The 17,279-nt window shown below is 39.1% G+C and overlaps 2 protein-coding genes across 21 annotated transcripts in view; one reads left to right on the top strand and one right to left on the bottom strand.

The window, feature by feature from the left end:
* The window catches only part of CMSS1 (cms1 ribosomal small subunit homolog), a 406,733-nt gene that overhangs the window by 188,009 nt on the left and 201,445 nt on the right, over positions 1-17,279 (bottom strand). For 3 of the 13 annotated variants that reach the window (XM_051859375.3, XM_089331553.1, XM_089331548.1), the window contains exon 2: positions 7,458-7,506. The exons of the other annotated variants lie outside the window; for them this stretch is intronic. In XM_051859375.3, the coding sequence (XP_051715335.3) occupies positions 7,458-7,506 (49 nt within the window). The remainder of the gene's footprint in view (positions 1-7,457; positions 7,507-17,279) is intronic. 13 annotated transcript variants of the gene reach the window in all.
* Positions 1-17,279, top strand: part of FILIP1L (filamin A interacting protein 1 like) — a 299,608-nt gene that overhangs the window by 93,960 nt on the left and 188,369 nt on the right. For 2 of the 8 annotated variants that reach the window (XM_051859370.3, XM_070071974.2), the window contains one exon: positions 3,295-3,381. The exons of the other annotated variants lie outside the window; for them this stretch is intronic. The gene's annotated coding sequence lies outside the window, so the exon portion shown is untranslated. The remainder of the gene's footprint in view (positions 1-3,294; positions 3,382-17,279) is intronic. 8 annotated transcript variants of the gene reach the window in all.

Raw genomic sequence — 17,279 nt, 5'->3', positions numbered from 1 at the left:
AAGGAGTACAGTCCTACTTGATAAGCATAGGAAAAGTCCCTGCATGCAGTCCCTTTCTCTCTTAAGTACTGCTACTTACACACAGAAGTGGTAAAGCTCATGACTTTGATTAACTCCATATATTAAAGAGGGACCATTTTAGTATCAGGAAGAATTTAAAGAAAACCTTCTGTTAATTTGTAATGTAGAAACTATGTGTAAAGTAACAATGAAGACAGATATTTGTGGTAATCAATCAAGGTACATGCTTTTATTAACAGTATTTTCACCTTCAGTTAGCAATCAGATGATAGGGTCAGGACCTCATTCCTCTGGTGTTCTGGAAGAACATGGGTATGAGAGGCAGCATGTCAGCCTGGTCACTAGTTTCTGACCTTGGGCAAACCATGACAGTGGTTACCACCTGTAAAATGAAGACATTGTGCACAGCACAGATTCAAAAGCTACCCTAACTGACTTCTGCTAATCCAGTTCTGTCACTGTGCTTAACCCAGCACCGACCTCAACATACTGAACACCTGAGGCTAGAAGGCTAATCTCTAATGTGTCCCATGTACTTCTTCCAACTGCTTAGACATGTGTTTGTTCTCCAACATGCTTATGTTTGTTGGACTTAACTGTAATTCCAAAATTAAAATAGGCAACAATGACACTGAAAGAGCTTTCTAAGTAAGTGGCTGGTCGGGGGAGGGGGTCAGATAGACAACCACTTCTGACAGTCTGGCAAATCCTTGCTGGTCTGTCAGTTGAATAAATCCACCCACTTCTGCAGAGAATCACAGATTGATCTCTACAAAGTTCCCCAAAAGTGATTGCTTTATTAGAGTTTGATAAAATTACTTGGTTTGTAATAATATATGTTGAATTTACCTGAGTAAGAAGCACTTTAAAGGAGAACATAGACTGCTTTGGTTTCCTGAGAGTAAGCCATGCAGAGCATGGCCATTCAAGGTAGAAACAAGAGTTTTCAGCGAGATCAGGCCTGTCATTTTCTGCAGTGCACCATGACATCATGGTTTATATGAGGCCAGCTCTATAAATCAAGCCTTACCTAATTAGAGATTCCTTTGCAGATCTACACTATTAGAGCAAATAATTAAAACAGCCTAGGCAATAATACAAGCCAGATCTGTTTACAAAAATGTTCTTCTCCCCCCAAACTCTTTTAGTCTCACTACCACTTACAGATCTTTCACATTTAGTAAATTATAGACTTCGAGCATTTCTTTTAGTCTGACTTCACTTTCAAGGAATTCTTCAATTAACTTTACGTTGCTTTAAGCTGTTCATCCAACGAGAAAACAATCTGTGGTTTCTGACTCCTCTGCGTGCCAATGGCTGCCATCCATGTTTGACTTTCAGACGCTCTGTCTCTGGAGAGCCAGGGTCTGTTTGCGTAAAACCAGCCAGTTGTCATAGCATTTTGACAAGCACTATAGAAAAACAAAGAACAATACACGATGGTGGCTAAACTGGGAGAACTACCACTGCAAGGGTGACTACACTGGGGACACATGTGACATCCACACCCAACCATCTGGCCTGGGCCAGAAAGTAGCACACACTCCACTTTCCTTTGGGAACTTTCCACTCTCAGCCACCATTTATTTACCATCAATTCTTTTTATTTTCTCTCCGTCCCCTTTCCTAATTTGTTAAAACACCTGAAACTCTTGGAAAAGTGTGGCTACTCCAACAACAGGCCAAAAACAAAACAAAACAAAACAAAAAAAACAAAAAACAGTGGAACTCTAAAAAGCAAGAGATTGCATGGACTTTGCAATGGTTACAGTGCATCTGATGTCAGATCTTCAGCCAAATACAGTGTAATAAAAAAGAATGAGCTCAGAGGTAGGACCTCAATCCAAAACTTCGAATTTTCTTAGCCTCTAGTATAGCACCTCAGTTCTCTTTGTTCATTCACTAATGTTTTAAATAAGTGCAAATAACAACTGGGCAGTGGAAAATAACCATGGGAACAAATGATGGAAACAAATGATGACTGCTTAAGAAAAAGATCCTTAGGTTTCCTACCTATCCCAGCTGAGTCAGGCAGAATGGAATCTCCCTCACTTTCCTTTCCCTTGTGCTTGGCCAGTTTCTTAGTGTCCCTCATCTATGTCCTTCCTTGTGAAGTCCAGAGAAGAATATACTGAGGGTATTCTTTGAAGCCCTCTTGAATATTCAAGCATGCTATAAGATGCATGTGCTATTTTCTCCAAATCACACTCAGTGCTGGTTCTGTCATGGGATGTGCAATTGCTGAAGGCCTTCAGGGCTATGGAATGAATACTGACAGAGTCATGCCATGACAAGCATCAGGGAGAGCTAGAGGAACTAGAGTAAAGGAACAAGCCAGGTGAAGCCAAAGGGCTGAGAGTAGATTTGGCTCTAGTTCAGCTTGGGCTGGCAAGGGAGAGGAGGACCAATGAAGCTCTGCTCTTCCTCTTCAGGACAGAACTGTACATTGACTCCTCTCTTAATGCTACTGGTACTGGACTTGAGTCAGAACACTTGTAACATTCCTAAAACTCATGATCTTCCTTTTGTTTTTATTCAAAATAAAAAAATTCCTATGTAAATTTTATTATGCATTTTGGTTATAAGCTACTTGCAAATGCTTTGTGGAAAAAAGGAGATGAGTATAACTGTCCAAGCTACTCATTTTTTTCTCTATTAAGGACAGAATGTCATAAGTATCAGATATCCTTTCTCGAGCCAGAAAATTATGGTTGCTATTGAATTATAATATCCTCATCAATCACTTAGGGAATCCCTAAAACTCCCAGAAGCTCCTAGAATTCACAGAAAGGGTTGGCTGAGGACATGAGGTTACCTAAGTTTTCCCTGGATATTGAACTTGGATCTTTTATTCCAAGATTTAAAAAATACAAGCAACCAAGACATTTTATTTAAACTCACTGAATTGTTCACAATACTACTTTATGGAGGGCCAGTAGTCTAAAATGGGGTCACAACATCGATCTTTTAAATTCAAGAGTTCAAAATACTGTCTCCTGGCTATGTCTTCGTTCTTCCTAACACTGAAATTCTCTGAGTAAAACAAAATTCTGCAAGAATTTTCTCTCCAATAAGGCAATTCTAAAATTCTGGGATGGGTTCCTTCTCTCTAGAAGCTTTTTGCCTAATACTGTGTGTACTATAAGCTTATTTTTTGGATTAAAGGTGTTAAAGATGCCCAAAGGCTAACCAATCAATTTGTTTCTATGTCAGTGCCATCTATTTTCTTTTGGAAGCTCAGTGACTACAGAGGGTTTTTTTTTGGCTTTCTAGCATAAACTTGTACAGACTTTGAACTTAAGGAACTTGCAGCATCTGGCTGTAAACTTGTCTTCTACTTAGAAACTACAACATCAAACCGTAAGTGAGATAATTCAGCTTTTAGCAAATCTGCAAATGATTTATTTGAAGAATACAGAAGTGAATAACAGAGGAGTATGTGAAATAGAAAGATGGTGTGGGAGTAATAAAATAAATGAAGACACAAGGCTTTTCGAAAGGTTATATGAGGAAACGAAGACATTAAACGTCACATTATTTTAGAAGACAAAATTACAAGGTACATGATATGCCAGTGCATTTCTCGATTACAGTAAGGCTTTCCAGGCAATAAGAAGACTTGTATGGCTATTATCCAGAGTGATTACTGAATCAGGGATATTATACAGAAAATAATATGTAGAGTTCCAAAGTCAGTTTCTTTGTGCCACATTTCTCTGCCCTCAATCTCACTGTAGTTATTTCCTCTGAGAAACAGCCACTATAGCTTTCTAGAATTCTCTTCCACAAATTTCAAGTGAGAAAATTAAAGTAAGTTAAAAAATGAAGTCATGAAATTGGATGACAATCCACTCACTTAATTGTGTCATACCAGCTTGAAAGGCAGATGACAGTCCTGTTGAATGTGAACCACACTCTTAGATGAACATTCATCAGCTTACCTTTATACTGTTTAAAAATTTGAAACATAAAAACAATGGAAGGATGGTCAAGACATATTTCAAGAGGTCTAGAAATAATTTTAGAGAAAACAATATCTGCCACTATCCGTATGTTTACTGAAATACCACAAGTTAACTTTAAATGTCATATAACCCAAGGATTCTAAAATTGCTTCATTAATGGATGCATGTTGTTGACAGGACAAAATACACAGAGAGGAACTTCATTCTTTGGTTGCTATGGAGCTTGTTGTTTGTTCTTATTTGGTAAGGTGGGTGCCATATATATTTAACTCTATTAATAGGACAGAAAATTAAGGAGGTTAAAATCTGCAAAAGGGATGCGATGAGCCCACTAACAGTCACTAATAATGGGACAGGTAACTGCAGTAGTGGTGTGCATTGAGAGGTGCTAAAAATCTCATCCAGTTTCTTTGCCCCTATCTTTATCAGATCCTAGAAACCTCAACTGATTTAACACTTTAGTTATTTCTGTTTTTTTTTTTTTTTTTTTTTTTTTGACAGGCAGAGTGGACAGTGAGAGAGAGAGACAGAGAGAGAAAGGTCTTCCTTTGCCGTTGGTTCACCCTCCAATGGCCGCCGCTGCAGCCGGCGCACCGCGCTGATCCGATGGCAGGAGCCAGGATCCAGGTGCTTTTCCTGGTCTCCCATGGGGTGCAGGGCCCAAGCACCTGGGCCATCCTCCACTGCACTCCCTGGCCATAGCAGAGAGCTGGCCTGGAAGAGGGGCAACCGGGACAGAATCCGGCGTCCCGACCGGGACTAGAACCCGGTGTGCCGGCGCCGCAAGGTGGAGGATTAGCCTATTGAGCCACGGCGCCGGCCCTATTTCTGTTTTGTATGTAACACAGACTAGGTCAGAGTCCCAAGCACTCAGTTAATTTTTAGCTTCTTGATAATCAGATAGAGCTATATAATTCAATAAGTACAAGCACTGATTTTTAATGATAGGCATTTTCAGGACATCCTTTGGCAAGGGGGAATACAGAAGGACAACGGAAGAATTAAAAATTCTTAATTACAGAATCTATACAGAAAATTCGAAACAGTATTAAAAGTAAAAGAATGAGTGAACAATAAGCATCTAAAGGTGTCATTACTGCTTGGAGTTTTTGCCACAGTGTGTTCTCAATTAAATTATCTCAGCAAAGTTAAACCTGCTTCTCTGTGTAAGACATTTTGGTTTTACCAGATTTATCTTATTTGCACTGTGAACCTTCAAGAGTACTGATAGCTATTTTTCTTAAATTTAGTTAACTGTTGGTAGCATATCCCACAGGACTGTTACTCCACAGAGTAACCCTGATGGGCATGGTGGCAGGTTTTCAAAAGCTGCATTTCTCACTCTCATCCTTCCTGTACTGGGGACTGAGTTCTAGAACATAAAAAGCTAACTTATGTTTTACAATCCAGAAATGGGCACGATTCATTTTATTCATTGTTAAATCACAACCCAGGTTGCCCACATGTTAGATATTTAATTTGTATTAAAGAAATGGATAGTATTTGAAAAAGTGTCACATTAGTTTTTTTGCTGGTGAATCTGATCACCCACAGTACTGGTTGTTATAAAACAACACGCTGATAGAAAGTGCAAAGTAGACCTCAAGATCGAAATAGGGAACAAGAAGAGAAAAAGGTTACAATTCAAACTCGAAGCTGATTGGAATAGTTGATATATTACAAAGATGAGTACAGGCTGCACTTCTAAATCTAATTACAGTGACCAACGTGTCTTGTTTGGAGGAAAACACATTTAAAAAATCAGATAATGATTGGCACGAAGCATGAGAGCTCTCAGAGATTAACAGAAACAAACTGGATTATAAAACCTATCAGGTTATCAAGCATTTTGCAAGGGTCATATATTAACATTTTAAGATAATAACCTTAGAATGAAGAAAGGGAATTCATAGACACGTCATATAACAGCAAAGGATTTCTAAGTTATAATAGTTTGTCCTGCATAAATTTAATCAATGACAGAGAAAGACAAAGGGGTATTAAGCCAACTCTTAATTCTCAAACTAGGTCTAAGATGTGATCTACTGCAAATTAATATGGCTTTGTTTTAAAGGCACTCCTTTTCTGCAAGTTTTGTTAGCATAAATCAAATTTTTTGAAAAATTATTTAAAAATAATTTTAAAATAATTTAAAAATATCATTCAAAAATAATTTTCAAAATTATAAACAGCTGAAGCAATGATTACTTCAATAATCTTTGCGTTCTGTTTCAAGGACTATCAGAACCATAGAAGCAATGAACTTGAGAGTGAGAATGTTTTAAATATTATTTCACAAATAAATAGAAAATATTCCATGTTCATGATTGGAAGAATTAATGTTATTAAAATGTCCATACTACCGAAAGTAATATACAGATTCAATGCCTAACATGTTGGTGTCTAGAAGAAAATATACCATGTAATTCCTACTTTGGGAAAGGCATGATGTTGGGAGGAGGGATTTTTGGTTTTGGTTGCTTGCTACTCAAATGTCTAGTTCTATAGAAAAAGAATCATTCCACCAAGGAAAAAAGAATTCCACCAAGGAAAAAATAATACTTATGATCTATTTACTTTTGCAGTTTGTGGCAAACACAGAAATAATTCTTTCTTTAAAATAACCCAGAGCCACCGTGGAAGCTCTTTGCTGTTAGAATGGGTCTCCTTTGTCCCTGTCAGGCTTACTTTAGAGGCCTCAATCTTCTATTATTATGGACCACAAACCCTAGTACCATCTTTGGCCATTGAATACTGGGTTTGTACTTATGAAATTGCATATTTTTCTTTCTTCTATTAATTATTTAACTACGCTTTAAAAATATTTTGATGACTTAAACTATGATTCAAAAGAAAACCTCTTAGATGATATAGAAGACTTCACTCAGCATGCGTAGCGACAATTTTAGGAATACCAGAATTACAACAAATACAGTCAGAAGTTACTGCTCTAAACTTAGTTCTATTCTCTGAATTAAGTCCAACTCTTTAAAAATAAAATTAAATATAACAACTCTTCTACTTTCTGAAGTCCAAACATAAAGCAATACTGGTGAAAACAGTTATAAAGAGGCAGGTTTTTTCAATTGTGTTTTTTGAAACGTAAAAAGGAGGGTACTTCAAAAGTTCATGGAAAAATGAATTGAAAGATAAACTTATTTTGGAACAAAAGATATTTGAAGTCCATGCCCAGTTTTTTCCATAATATGCATTTCCATGAACTTTTGAAGGATGTGTCATTGCATGAATTTTAATTACTCTACATCAAAATAAATTTATCTTTTGATTTCGTTTTCTATGAAACTTTTGAAATATTTAGTTATATGCTTTTCTCTTATCTCCTCTTTTCTCCCTCTCATTTTCTTGCCTTCCAGATAGAGTACACTACTAAGGTCAATATTGTAGGAAAACAGATTGAGAAATCACAACAATGATAGTTTATATCATTTGATATAAATAGTAATACTTTACCGAATGGAAAATTCCATGAAAGAAATGTCACTCCAATCAGATGACTTACCTAAAAGTAAGAGAGGCAGAAAAAAAGTGAGAACTTGGCACTAAATGCAACCCTTGATATACTATATTTTAAAACATGTGGGCCGGCGCCGTGGCTCAATAGGCTAATCCTCCACCTTGCGGCGCCGGCACACCAGGTTCTAGTCCCAGTCGGGGCGCCGGATTCTGTCCCGGTTGCCCCTCTTCCAGGCCAGCTCTCTGCTATGGCCAGGGAGTGCAGTGGAGGATGGCCCAGGTGCTTGGGCCCTGCACCCCATGGGAGACCAGGAAAAGCACCTGGATCCTGGCTCCTGCCATCGGATCAGCGCGGTGCGCCGGCTGCAGCGGCGGCCATTGGAGGGTGAACCAACGGCAAAGGAAGACCTTTCTCTCTCTGTCTCTCTCTCTCACTGTCCACTCTGCCTGTCAAAAAAAAAAAAAAAAAAAAAAAAACAAACCATGTGGTAGATATCTTAACAACTGATAGATTATACAAGACAAATAGAAACTATACCATATTATTTCACAAATAAATAGAAAATATTCCATGTTCATGATTGGAAGAATTAATGTTATTAAAATGTCCATACTACCAAAAGTAATATACAGATTCAATGCCTAACATGTTGGTGTCTAGAAGAAAATATACCATGTAATTCCTTAGGAAAGGAAATGGTAAACATGGAGCAAAAGCAATGTTGTAAAAGTGGTATTTACTTTCAAATCATTTGGGTCTCAAATATGCTTGAAAAGCTCAGTTTTTGAAAATATGGACACATAGGCTTGGAGAGGCGGCAGCTAAACTGTGGCAGTATACGCGTGCCACCTTCTTTCCTCAGATCTCTGGTTACTGTTTTAAAAAGAGACTGCCAAAGCTGCAAACTTCCAAATATCTTCATCTCCTATGACTCAAGAAAAAGGTGCCAGTGTATCAAGTGCTACTGTAATTTCCTCTGTTGATTTTCTTTCCCCTTAACACTTAGATGTTTTGACTGTTTGCTTTTTTATTTTCCCAAGTGAACACTGATGTTCGTGAAAGGTGCCAGATTAACAACCTGAGGAAATTAAGAGCTTACTCTATCAAGAGAAAAGGCTCAGTGTAGTGGAGGTGATGAAAGTTTCCCCTACACTGTGCTTGCCTATGTATGTTCGCTCTGACCCACAGTCACCCTAGCTCTCCAGTTTTCATGGCCCATTAATGTTGTGGACTGCTAAGGCTGCTAACAGGGGCAGACAATTCAGTTCCTGCTTATAGTGATACCATTGCTATTACTGCTATTGAAATCTCAAACTCCTTCAGTAAAATATGTGGAAATTTATGTCAGCTGCCATTTTGTTTCAGGACAATGGGAAAGTAAATTAAAGATGGGTTTTATATTATTGGTAATACTGTAGGTTTGGCTAAAATCTATTAATTTCTTCAAATAGGGGACAAAGCTTTGAGCAGTCAAGTTGAAATGGCTTCACTAAATTTAGTCACCTGCATTCAATTTGAATTCTCATTCAAGGATGTTCTAATATTTAAAGGGCATAGATATTTTATTTTTCCTGCTGCTACCATGAAGACCAATTTTATGATTTCTTAGCAACTGTTGTAAAGACTTGGTAGATGCTGAGGCTAAAACTATTACATATGAATCAAAAAATCAGTGTCAGAGAAAAATACCTCTCTCTTTTTTTTTTTAAAGATGTATTTTATTTATTTGACAGGCAGAGTTACAGAAAGAGGTAGAGAGAGAGAGAGAGAGAGGGAGAGGGGGAGAGAGAGAGAGAGAGAGAGAGAGGTCTTCCATCCACTAGTTCACTCCCCAGATGGCCGTAACGGCCAGAGCTGTGTGGATCCGACTCCAGGAGCCAGGAGCTTCTTCCAGGTCTCCCACATGAGTGCAGGGGCCCAAGGACTTAGGCCATCTTCTACTGCTATCCCAGGCAACAGCAGACAGCTGGATCGGAAGAAGAGCAGCTGGGACTAGAACCAGTGCCCATATGGGATGCCGGCGCTTCAGGCCAGGGCGTTAACCCACTGCGCCACAGTGCCACCCCCCCCTCTATATTTATAGAATGATCTGAGCACTTTGAAATCATTGATTAATCCCTCTCAGTCCAGGAATCTATGAAATCACTTCGCTTCAACTAGTCAGTTACTCAGCAACTAGTACTGCTGACACTATGCCAATTCTCCATGGAAAGCACCAGAGCCACAGCAAGACATTAATCCTCTTCACCCAGAGTTTAATTATATGGAAGGATCAGCATATGAATCCCGCAGTTGTTCCCTGTCTTTGACATTGTCATTCTTTTCATCAAAGTCCAAACTTTCTGCAGCTAGAGAAAATTTCCATCTTGACATGACCAGCATTTCCTGGGTTTTCTAGTCTTTACAAGAATGAGAATTTCAGGATACCAATGGCTACAAAAACACATATTAACACTTAGATGAAAGGTGCCCTGGTTGCATCTCATATGGAAACCTTGTTAAATTTTAGTTTGGGAACATTTGGCTGCTTTTTTCTTTACCAGGGATAGGCTTTATCAAGCAAGTCCTTATGGTGGTAGAATATTTGGCACTAGCTGAAGTCTATGCTATTGCTGGCAGGGGAGCTAATTGAGAAGGAGGGGTGGAGCAGTTAGTTACCTTTATCAGGAATGACCTTAATGTTAGGGAAAGGTTCCTTCCTCCCCACTGTTTAAGCAGCTTTACTGAAAGACTTAAACCCAGATGTGAGAGAAGAGATTATCTCCAAGAGCAGCGGCACTAATTATCTTAGTATAAACATCAGGAAGGTGGAAATTAGTAGAAGCTAATATGTGTATATTTCATGGAGAAGGCTGTGTTGGGGAAACCATCTCCAACCCCTAATGTCCATGGAGTCCTCAGTTTCCCAAACTGCAAGAAAATTAGAACATAACTACTTAAGAAAACTAACAGTCACATGCTATGCAATGACCAATGTTGAGAGACTGAGAGAATAAGCTTGTGCACAGTTACCAACAGATTGCTGTCTCTACTCCCTTTGTGGCTAGTTGTTACCAACTCCCTGTTGCCATCAAAAGGCTAACATATCATTCTCAATGATAGATAACCTGTCTGTTCTATACCATGATTCACAGCAGTGGCAGTCAAAGCCACAAGGCTTGATTTAGCTTTACAACACTCTAGTTTACATCACCAAAGCACTTGTCTGATTTAACACACTTTGGAATTTGGCATTGAATTGCAGTTAGAGTTAAATTTGTGTAAATTCTGGGCCAATTCTCCGCCACAGGAACCTGGCGGTGGGTAGGTTTCTTCCCCTCTCTTTTTCATTGCATATGGATCTCTTGCTGATTTCTCCTTATTAGAATTTTGCATATTTCATGATTTTCCTTTTCTCATTATATCATCTTCTTTTTCCCATGATATATGTACAAATATTGATTTCTAGAATTTGATATTTTACACAAAATGGATTAGCGAAACAGGGCAAATCAGTTTTGTGGACATGTTACTAAAATAATCTACATGGTTCTCTGGTTAAATGAAAATTCAGGAGAGATATTTTCATCTCAGTGAATCAAAGATAAAAAGGGCAATTATGAGATACTCAAATCAATGATTCTCATGGTCATGAAGAGAAATACAAAAAGCAACAAAGGGAATTGGAGCAGAAAATGACAGGTGATTTTTCCTTTTCTTACAGTTTTAAACATCTGCCAATAGGTTTATCAATGCCAACGACAAAGAAACATAGCAAGTCTGAGAAAAGTATAGGCATGAGATGGTATATATGTCATGTAGAAAATAACCAGCTTAGGCACTAAGAAAACCAGTATACACTGAAAGAGTTATGAAGATGTACATGTTCACGTTTTGGATAAAGAGTACATACATAAAACCAGACCAAACAAAAATACTTTAAAATAATTTTTTATCCTTCTCCATACATATTAAAGATAGGTCAATTAGGGATGGGATGGCCCAGTGCATTAAGCCACTGCTTGCCAAACTGCTATCACATACTGTAGTGCCAGTTTGGGTTTTGGCTGCTTAACTTCTGATCCAGCTCCCTGCTTATTTACTTGGAAAGGAAGTGGAAACTGGTCCAAGTACTTGGACCTCTGCAACCCTGTGGAAGATCAAGATGGAGTTCCTGGCTTATGGCTATGGGTCTGGCTGTTGCAGCCATTTGGGAAGTGCACCAGCACAAGGAAGATCTCCCCAACCCCACCCCTGTTGCTGTGCCTAAATAAATAAATAAATAACAGAATCTTTTTCTTTTTTAATAAAAATGATAGTTCAATTTAAAAAGCTTATAGTGATTAAGTAATCACTTAGCTCAAGACAGTGCATGGTTTTACCCATCAAGAATGCTGTTTACTTTGGCTGACAGGCTGCAATCACTAATTTGATTATCTGATTCAAAACAGAGTCCAGAACATTTGTTCTTAGCTTTAATTTCTTAAGTAGCAATTTCTAGGAGTCTCATTCTAAGGGTTGCGTGCAACTCAAGTTGTATGGGAAGAAAAGATATTAAACAACATAGATTTTTATCATCCCAAAGCTGAGTTTAAATAACACAAAATAAAAGAGTAAAACTAAAATCTGGAATTTGAATGACAGTCTTCATGACTAAAGAGAGGAGATACTTTTTTTTTTCAAAAAAAAAAAAAAAGTCTTTGCAGTACAAAATTATAGATGATCACCTCATTGAAAGAGGTGAAAGGTAGGCCTCAAATTTGTCCAACTGTGTGAAGTAGTTATGATAATTATTGGGAAAGAAGAAACAAAGGTTCTGGAAAAATATTCATAAGAATTACAAAAATATTCTAGTCATATAGAAATTTGGAGGTTACTTAGGGAAATGACATATACAAAGGAAATAATTTAAAGACAACAAAAACAAAATTTTAGAAAGAGTAAATATCATTTATGGGGGGTGGGACATTAGTATTCGAAGGTTATCTTAGCAAGAACAGTACAACTGGGGCCAGTTTTTCCAGATACCCCCTAATATACCTGCATCCCACAATGACTACAACAAATTTCACCAAGGAAGTTATGGCTAAGGGGTTTCTGGCCTAATGTCTGAAGGGAATTTAGCATCTTGCTTGCCTTTTTTTTTTTCTTTTTAAATACAACTTCAATTCTACTTCCTACCAAATTGCTTTTCTCCTTTCTACCATTCCCCATTCTTTTTCTTGTATATATGGGTTGAAAGAGCAGTGGTGGAGGTGGGGATGAATGGGACACAGCTGGCCTGTGGCAGAGGGGCTGTATGTAGGAAGCAGCTGTATTCTGGAGAAAAGGAGAACAAAGGATTGGGATCTTCAAAGACAAAGAAGACTTTTCCTGCATTCTCTACTCCTTTTAGTCTTTCCCCTTCCTGGATAATGAAAGAAATTTCACAAAACACACTTTCTGAACTCACAAGAACCATCTTTTCCTTGTACTGAAATGTGTTTATTATGACTCCTAACATTTTGCATATATCTTATAATTAAAATTTTCTCCTAAGACAAAGTTTTATAAATTTTCCTTAAAACAAATATTTCTGGTCATATTTTATACCATAAAATTTATAGGAAAAAAATATATCTTTAGAATAGCGAGAATTAGTTTGTTAAAATGTTACTCTTTGAGAATTTTGTTTTTTTTACACCATACATTTCCTAAATGAGTGGTTCTTAAATTTGGGGGTGGTGGGAAAAGCTTCATAAGAATCCCCAGGAATGTTGGATGCTATTAATATCACATTCCTGAGCCACATCCCATAATTGTAGATAGAGGATAAAGCCCTGGAATCTACATTTTTACTAAGAACCCAAGGGGATTCTTACACACAGACATTGGGACCCAGAGAGGGGCTTCCCTTTGAGATCCCAACCTAAACTGAGGGCCCTAGCGTCCCACCTAAACTTCTCTTGGGGCCAGTGTTGTAGCACAGCAGGTTAAGTTGCTCCCTGCAACACTGGCACCCCATGTGAGCACTGGTTCCAGCCCTGCCTGACCCACTTCCGATCCAACTCCCTGTTAAAGTGCCTGGGAAATGGAAAGATGGCGCAAGCACTTGGACCTCTGTACCCAGAGGGAGACCCAAATGGAGGTCCTGGCTCCAGCCTGGTCCAGCCCCAGTTGTTGCAGTCATTTGGGGTGCTAACCAGCAGATGGAAGATCTTTCTCACTCTCTGTGTCTCCCTCTCTCTCTGTAACTCTTTCAAATAAATAAATAAATCTTAAACAAACAAAAAAAAAAACTTCTTTAAGAAAGTCTGCTTCCTAGCAATAATAATTAAGCAGTCACCTGTAATTCACACTGATTATTGAACCAAAAAGACATAGCAAGCAATCTGAGAAAAAAGAATACTTTCAGCAACAAAATTTCAACAATTCAAGGTACTAATAGCCGCACAAATACAGGAAAGAAAGGGATGCGCGGTGGTTATGAAGTCCACTTCCTTGAATAAGATGAGATTTAGTATTATGTATGAGTTGGGTTTTCTATTCATGAGATTGAATCTTTACTGGCTGTCTGGTTATGTCCTGTAAATGCCTTCAGACATTAGATTATGTGATAACATGTTGAGGATACCAATTATCTTAAGAGAAATGGACATTTTCCTTATAAAAACTCTGAGTACATAAATCAAAGACATTTGTGGGGCAGTGGAAACGTACTTGGTGTTAAGAGATCAGCATTCCAATCCCATTCTGACACATTAGCTAACTGAACTGGATCAATGGTATCACCTCTAAAATGGGTGTAGGTTACAACTGCTTCACAGGGTTGCTTTGAGGTTTAAAGGAAACCCTACATGTGAAAGCATATACACTTGCTACAGTTTTTTTTTTAATATTATTTTATTTATTTGAAACAGAGTTACAGAGAGAGAGGTAGAGACACACAGAGAGAAAGAGATCTTCCATCTGCTGGCTCATTCCCCAAATGCCAGTAATGGCCAGAGTTGAGCCAATTTGAAGCTCAAAGCCAGGAAGAGAAGAAGAGAAGAATAGAAGAGAAGCCAGGAGCTTCTTCCAGGTCTCCCATGTGTGTTCCAGGGGCCCAAGGACTTGGGCCATACTCCACCAGCCTCCCAGGTGCATTAGCAAGGAGCTGGACTGGAAGAGGAGCAGCTGGGACATGAACCAGTGGCTATATGGGATACTGGCACTGCAGGCTGGGACTTTAATCCCCTGTACCACCAGCCTTTACTTTGTGTGTGTGTGTGTGTGTGTGAATTTGTTAAACTGAAGCTGACAGGCAAAAGAGCCATTTAGAGGAAGAAAACATTGAAAGTTGAGTTCACAGCACATAGTAGGTGCTCTGGAAGTGTTTAATGTACTAAACTGAGGAAGATATCAAGTTGATTTGACTGAGTCAAAGAAGGTTACCTGTTCTAACCTTCTTTATTCTCTCCATATGGTCATTGGTACAAAGTCCACTTATGGCTTCATAAACATGGGCTTAAAACAAAAGTGTTTCTAATCAGATTTGGCAAGAAAAGGAGGGAAACATAGGGTGAGGTAAGCGTGAGGCAATGGTGGTGAATAACAGGGACGGCAGTACCTCAGGACATGAGTCACACAGACACCGAGCGGTACACAGCTAGAGATAATTCGCAGGTAAATGCTGCACGAGCCATTACGTCATTCCTCCTCTGGCCTTTCTTCATCAATCATGTCGCCTGGGCTCTGATGCAACCCAGCAAGAATGTCTGATTTGCAGACAGCAGAGAGCCTCAGAACACATACATATTCGTCAGAGAAAGCAACATGAACCCAAACTGAAGTCTCTGGTATTTCCTTTTGTTTAAATCATGCTTTAAAGGGCAAGTCTTACAAGTAAGATGTGTAAGTACAGAGGAAGCTATCTGGTCTGAACACCTAAAGGAACAGGCTTCACCATTTTGGACAATTCACTTTAGTCTACAGGCCCTAGTTCCAATTTCATCATGAAAAATTCAGGCCACAGGAGTGGGGATTTTGGATGGCTTAGACTAGGTTCTCCGTTCTTGGCTTTGGCCTGACCCAACCCTTGCCATTGTGGGCATCTGAGAAGTAAACCAGCAGACAAGAGCTCTTTCTCTTTATACATCTGTGTCTGTCTCTTGGCCCTCTCCCCCAACAAGTAAACAATTAATTTTAAAAATTAAAATGGGAGGGTGGTGCTGTGGCGTAGCAGTTAAAGCTGCCTCCTGCAGTGTCAGCATCCCATATGGGCACCAGTTCAAAGTCCTGGCTGCTCCACTTCCAATCCAGCCCTCTGCAATGGCCTGGGAAATCAGTGGAAGATGGCCCAAGTCCTTGGGCCCCTGCACCCACATGGAAGAGCACCAGGCTCCTGGCTACGGATTAGCCCAGTTCCAGTTGTTGCGGCCATTTGGGGAGTGAACCAACGGATGGAAGATCTCTCTCTGTCTCTGTAACTCTGCCTTTCAAATAAATAAAATCTTAAGAAAATAAAAAAGAAAGAAAGAAATTAAAATGGGAACAGGGATCTTGCCTAGTTAAGATGCCCATATTCCCAAATTAGTATTTGGGTTCAATTTATAGCTCTGGCTCTTGATTCTAACTTCCTGACAATGCACACCCTTGAAGCCAGTGGTGATGGCTCAAGTCATTGGATTCCTGCCACCCATATGGGACATCCGGATTGTATTCTTGGTGCCTGTCTTTGACCCTGACCTAGCCCTAGCCATTGCAGGCATTTGGGGGGTAAACCAGAGACGGAGTTTCCCTGGTTTCTCTGTGCTTCCCAAATAAATGAAAAGTTTAAAAATGGCTAAAGTGGTAAATTAAAAAAATCAAGCCTATCACATCCACACATGCGAATGTTAAGCATTCAGTTGGACAAATCAGGCACAAAATCAGCCTTATTTTTTCTCAGCTATCTAAAATTTTATGCTACTCGTATCCTATGAATTAGTAGAAGACTGTACAGCTATGTACAGTCATGTAAAAGCAAGTCAAAAGTGGCAGGCTGGAACTGGTGATTCTAGAAAATGTAAAAGTATACATTTGAGATTACAGGGATCCTCTAGCCTGAACCATAGAAGCTTAAAAGCAAATGCTCCTCAGATACAACATATTAACACCTGTTTTCTGTTGGGGGCAATGTTTTGAACATGGAGCTACAAGAGAATTAAAATAAAGAATTCATAATAATCCAAAACTTAAAAGGAATACTCTAACCCTAACTCTAAATCAAATTCAGGGTCAGCCTGTATATGATTTACTCACAAGACAACAGCTTGTGACACCATCAGCTCCATAGAAGGAAGCATTCATAAGAGACATGAGCCTACGTACGTACAGAGTACACAGGAGGTGATCAGTCCTGGTGAGCCTGTCGTAATGTTTTCCACCTGCAGTGGCACTGCACCTTTCCAGAGCAGGCCAATGTAAACATTCAGACATTTATCACAGGAAGATTTGTGAGCCATCTCCAGAGAGACGTTTCCAACATTACTTGGGATTGGAAGAAAACAGAAACCCAGGAGATGAAATCCAAATGCCTCATGGTGTTTGCTTCACAGCCAACATTGTGTGGGGTCCCCTACTTCGTATGCTGAGCAGCTAGGGGGAGGTGAGGGTCATCCCACTGCACCTGGAGCTGTATTCAACAAGGCGCCCAGCCCTTTAATTGTTCAGTCAAATGATTTATGAAGCTTGTCAGCAAAGACAGGACAGACTGGTTTAAATTCAAAGGATCTAACCTACAGGTATTTGGAAGACCTTGGCCACATCTGCAATGAAGACTGTTCCTCTTGGGACAGGATGGAACAGAAAAGGAGAAGATGTGACCTGCCTGACAGGAA

This window comes from Oryctolagus cuniculus, chromosome 4 (genome assembly GCF_051225735.1).
Source record: "Oryctolagus cuniculus isolate XC-2025 breed Fujian yellow rabbit chromosome 4, ASM5122573v1, whole genome shotgun sequence".
Classification (NCBI taxonomy): Eukaryota; Metazoa; Chordata; class Mammalia; order Lagomorpha; family Leporidae; genus Oryctolagus; species Oryctolagus cuniculus.
This window is presented reverse-complemented; position numbering and strand designations above follow the sequence as displayed.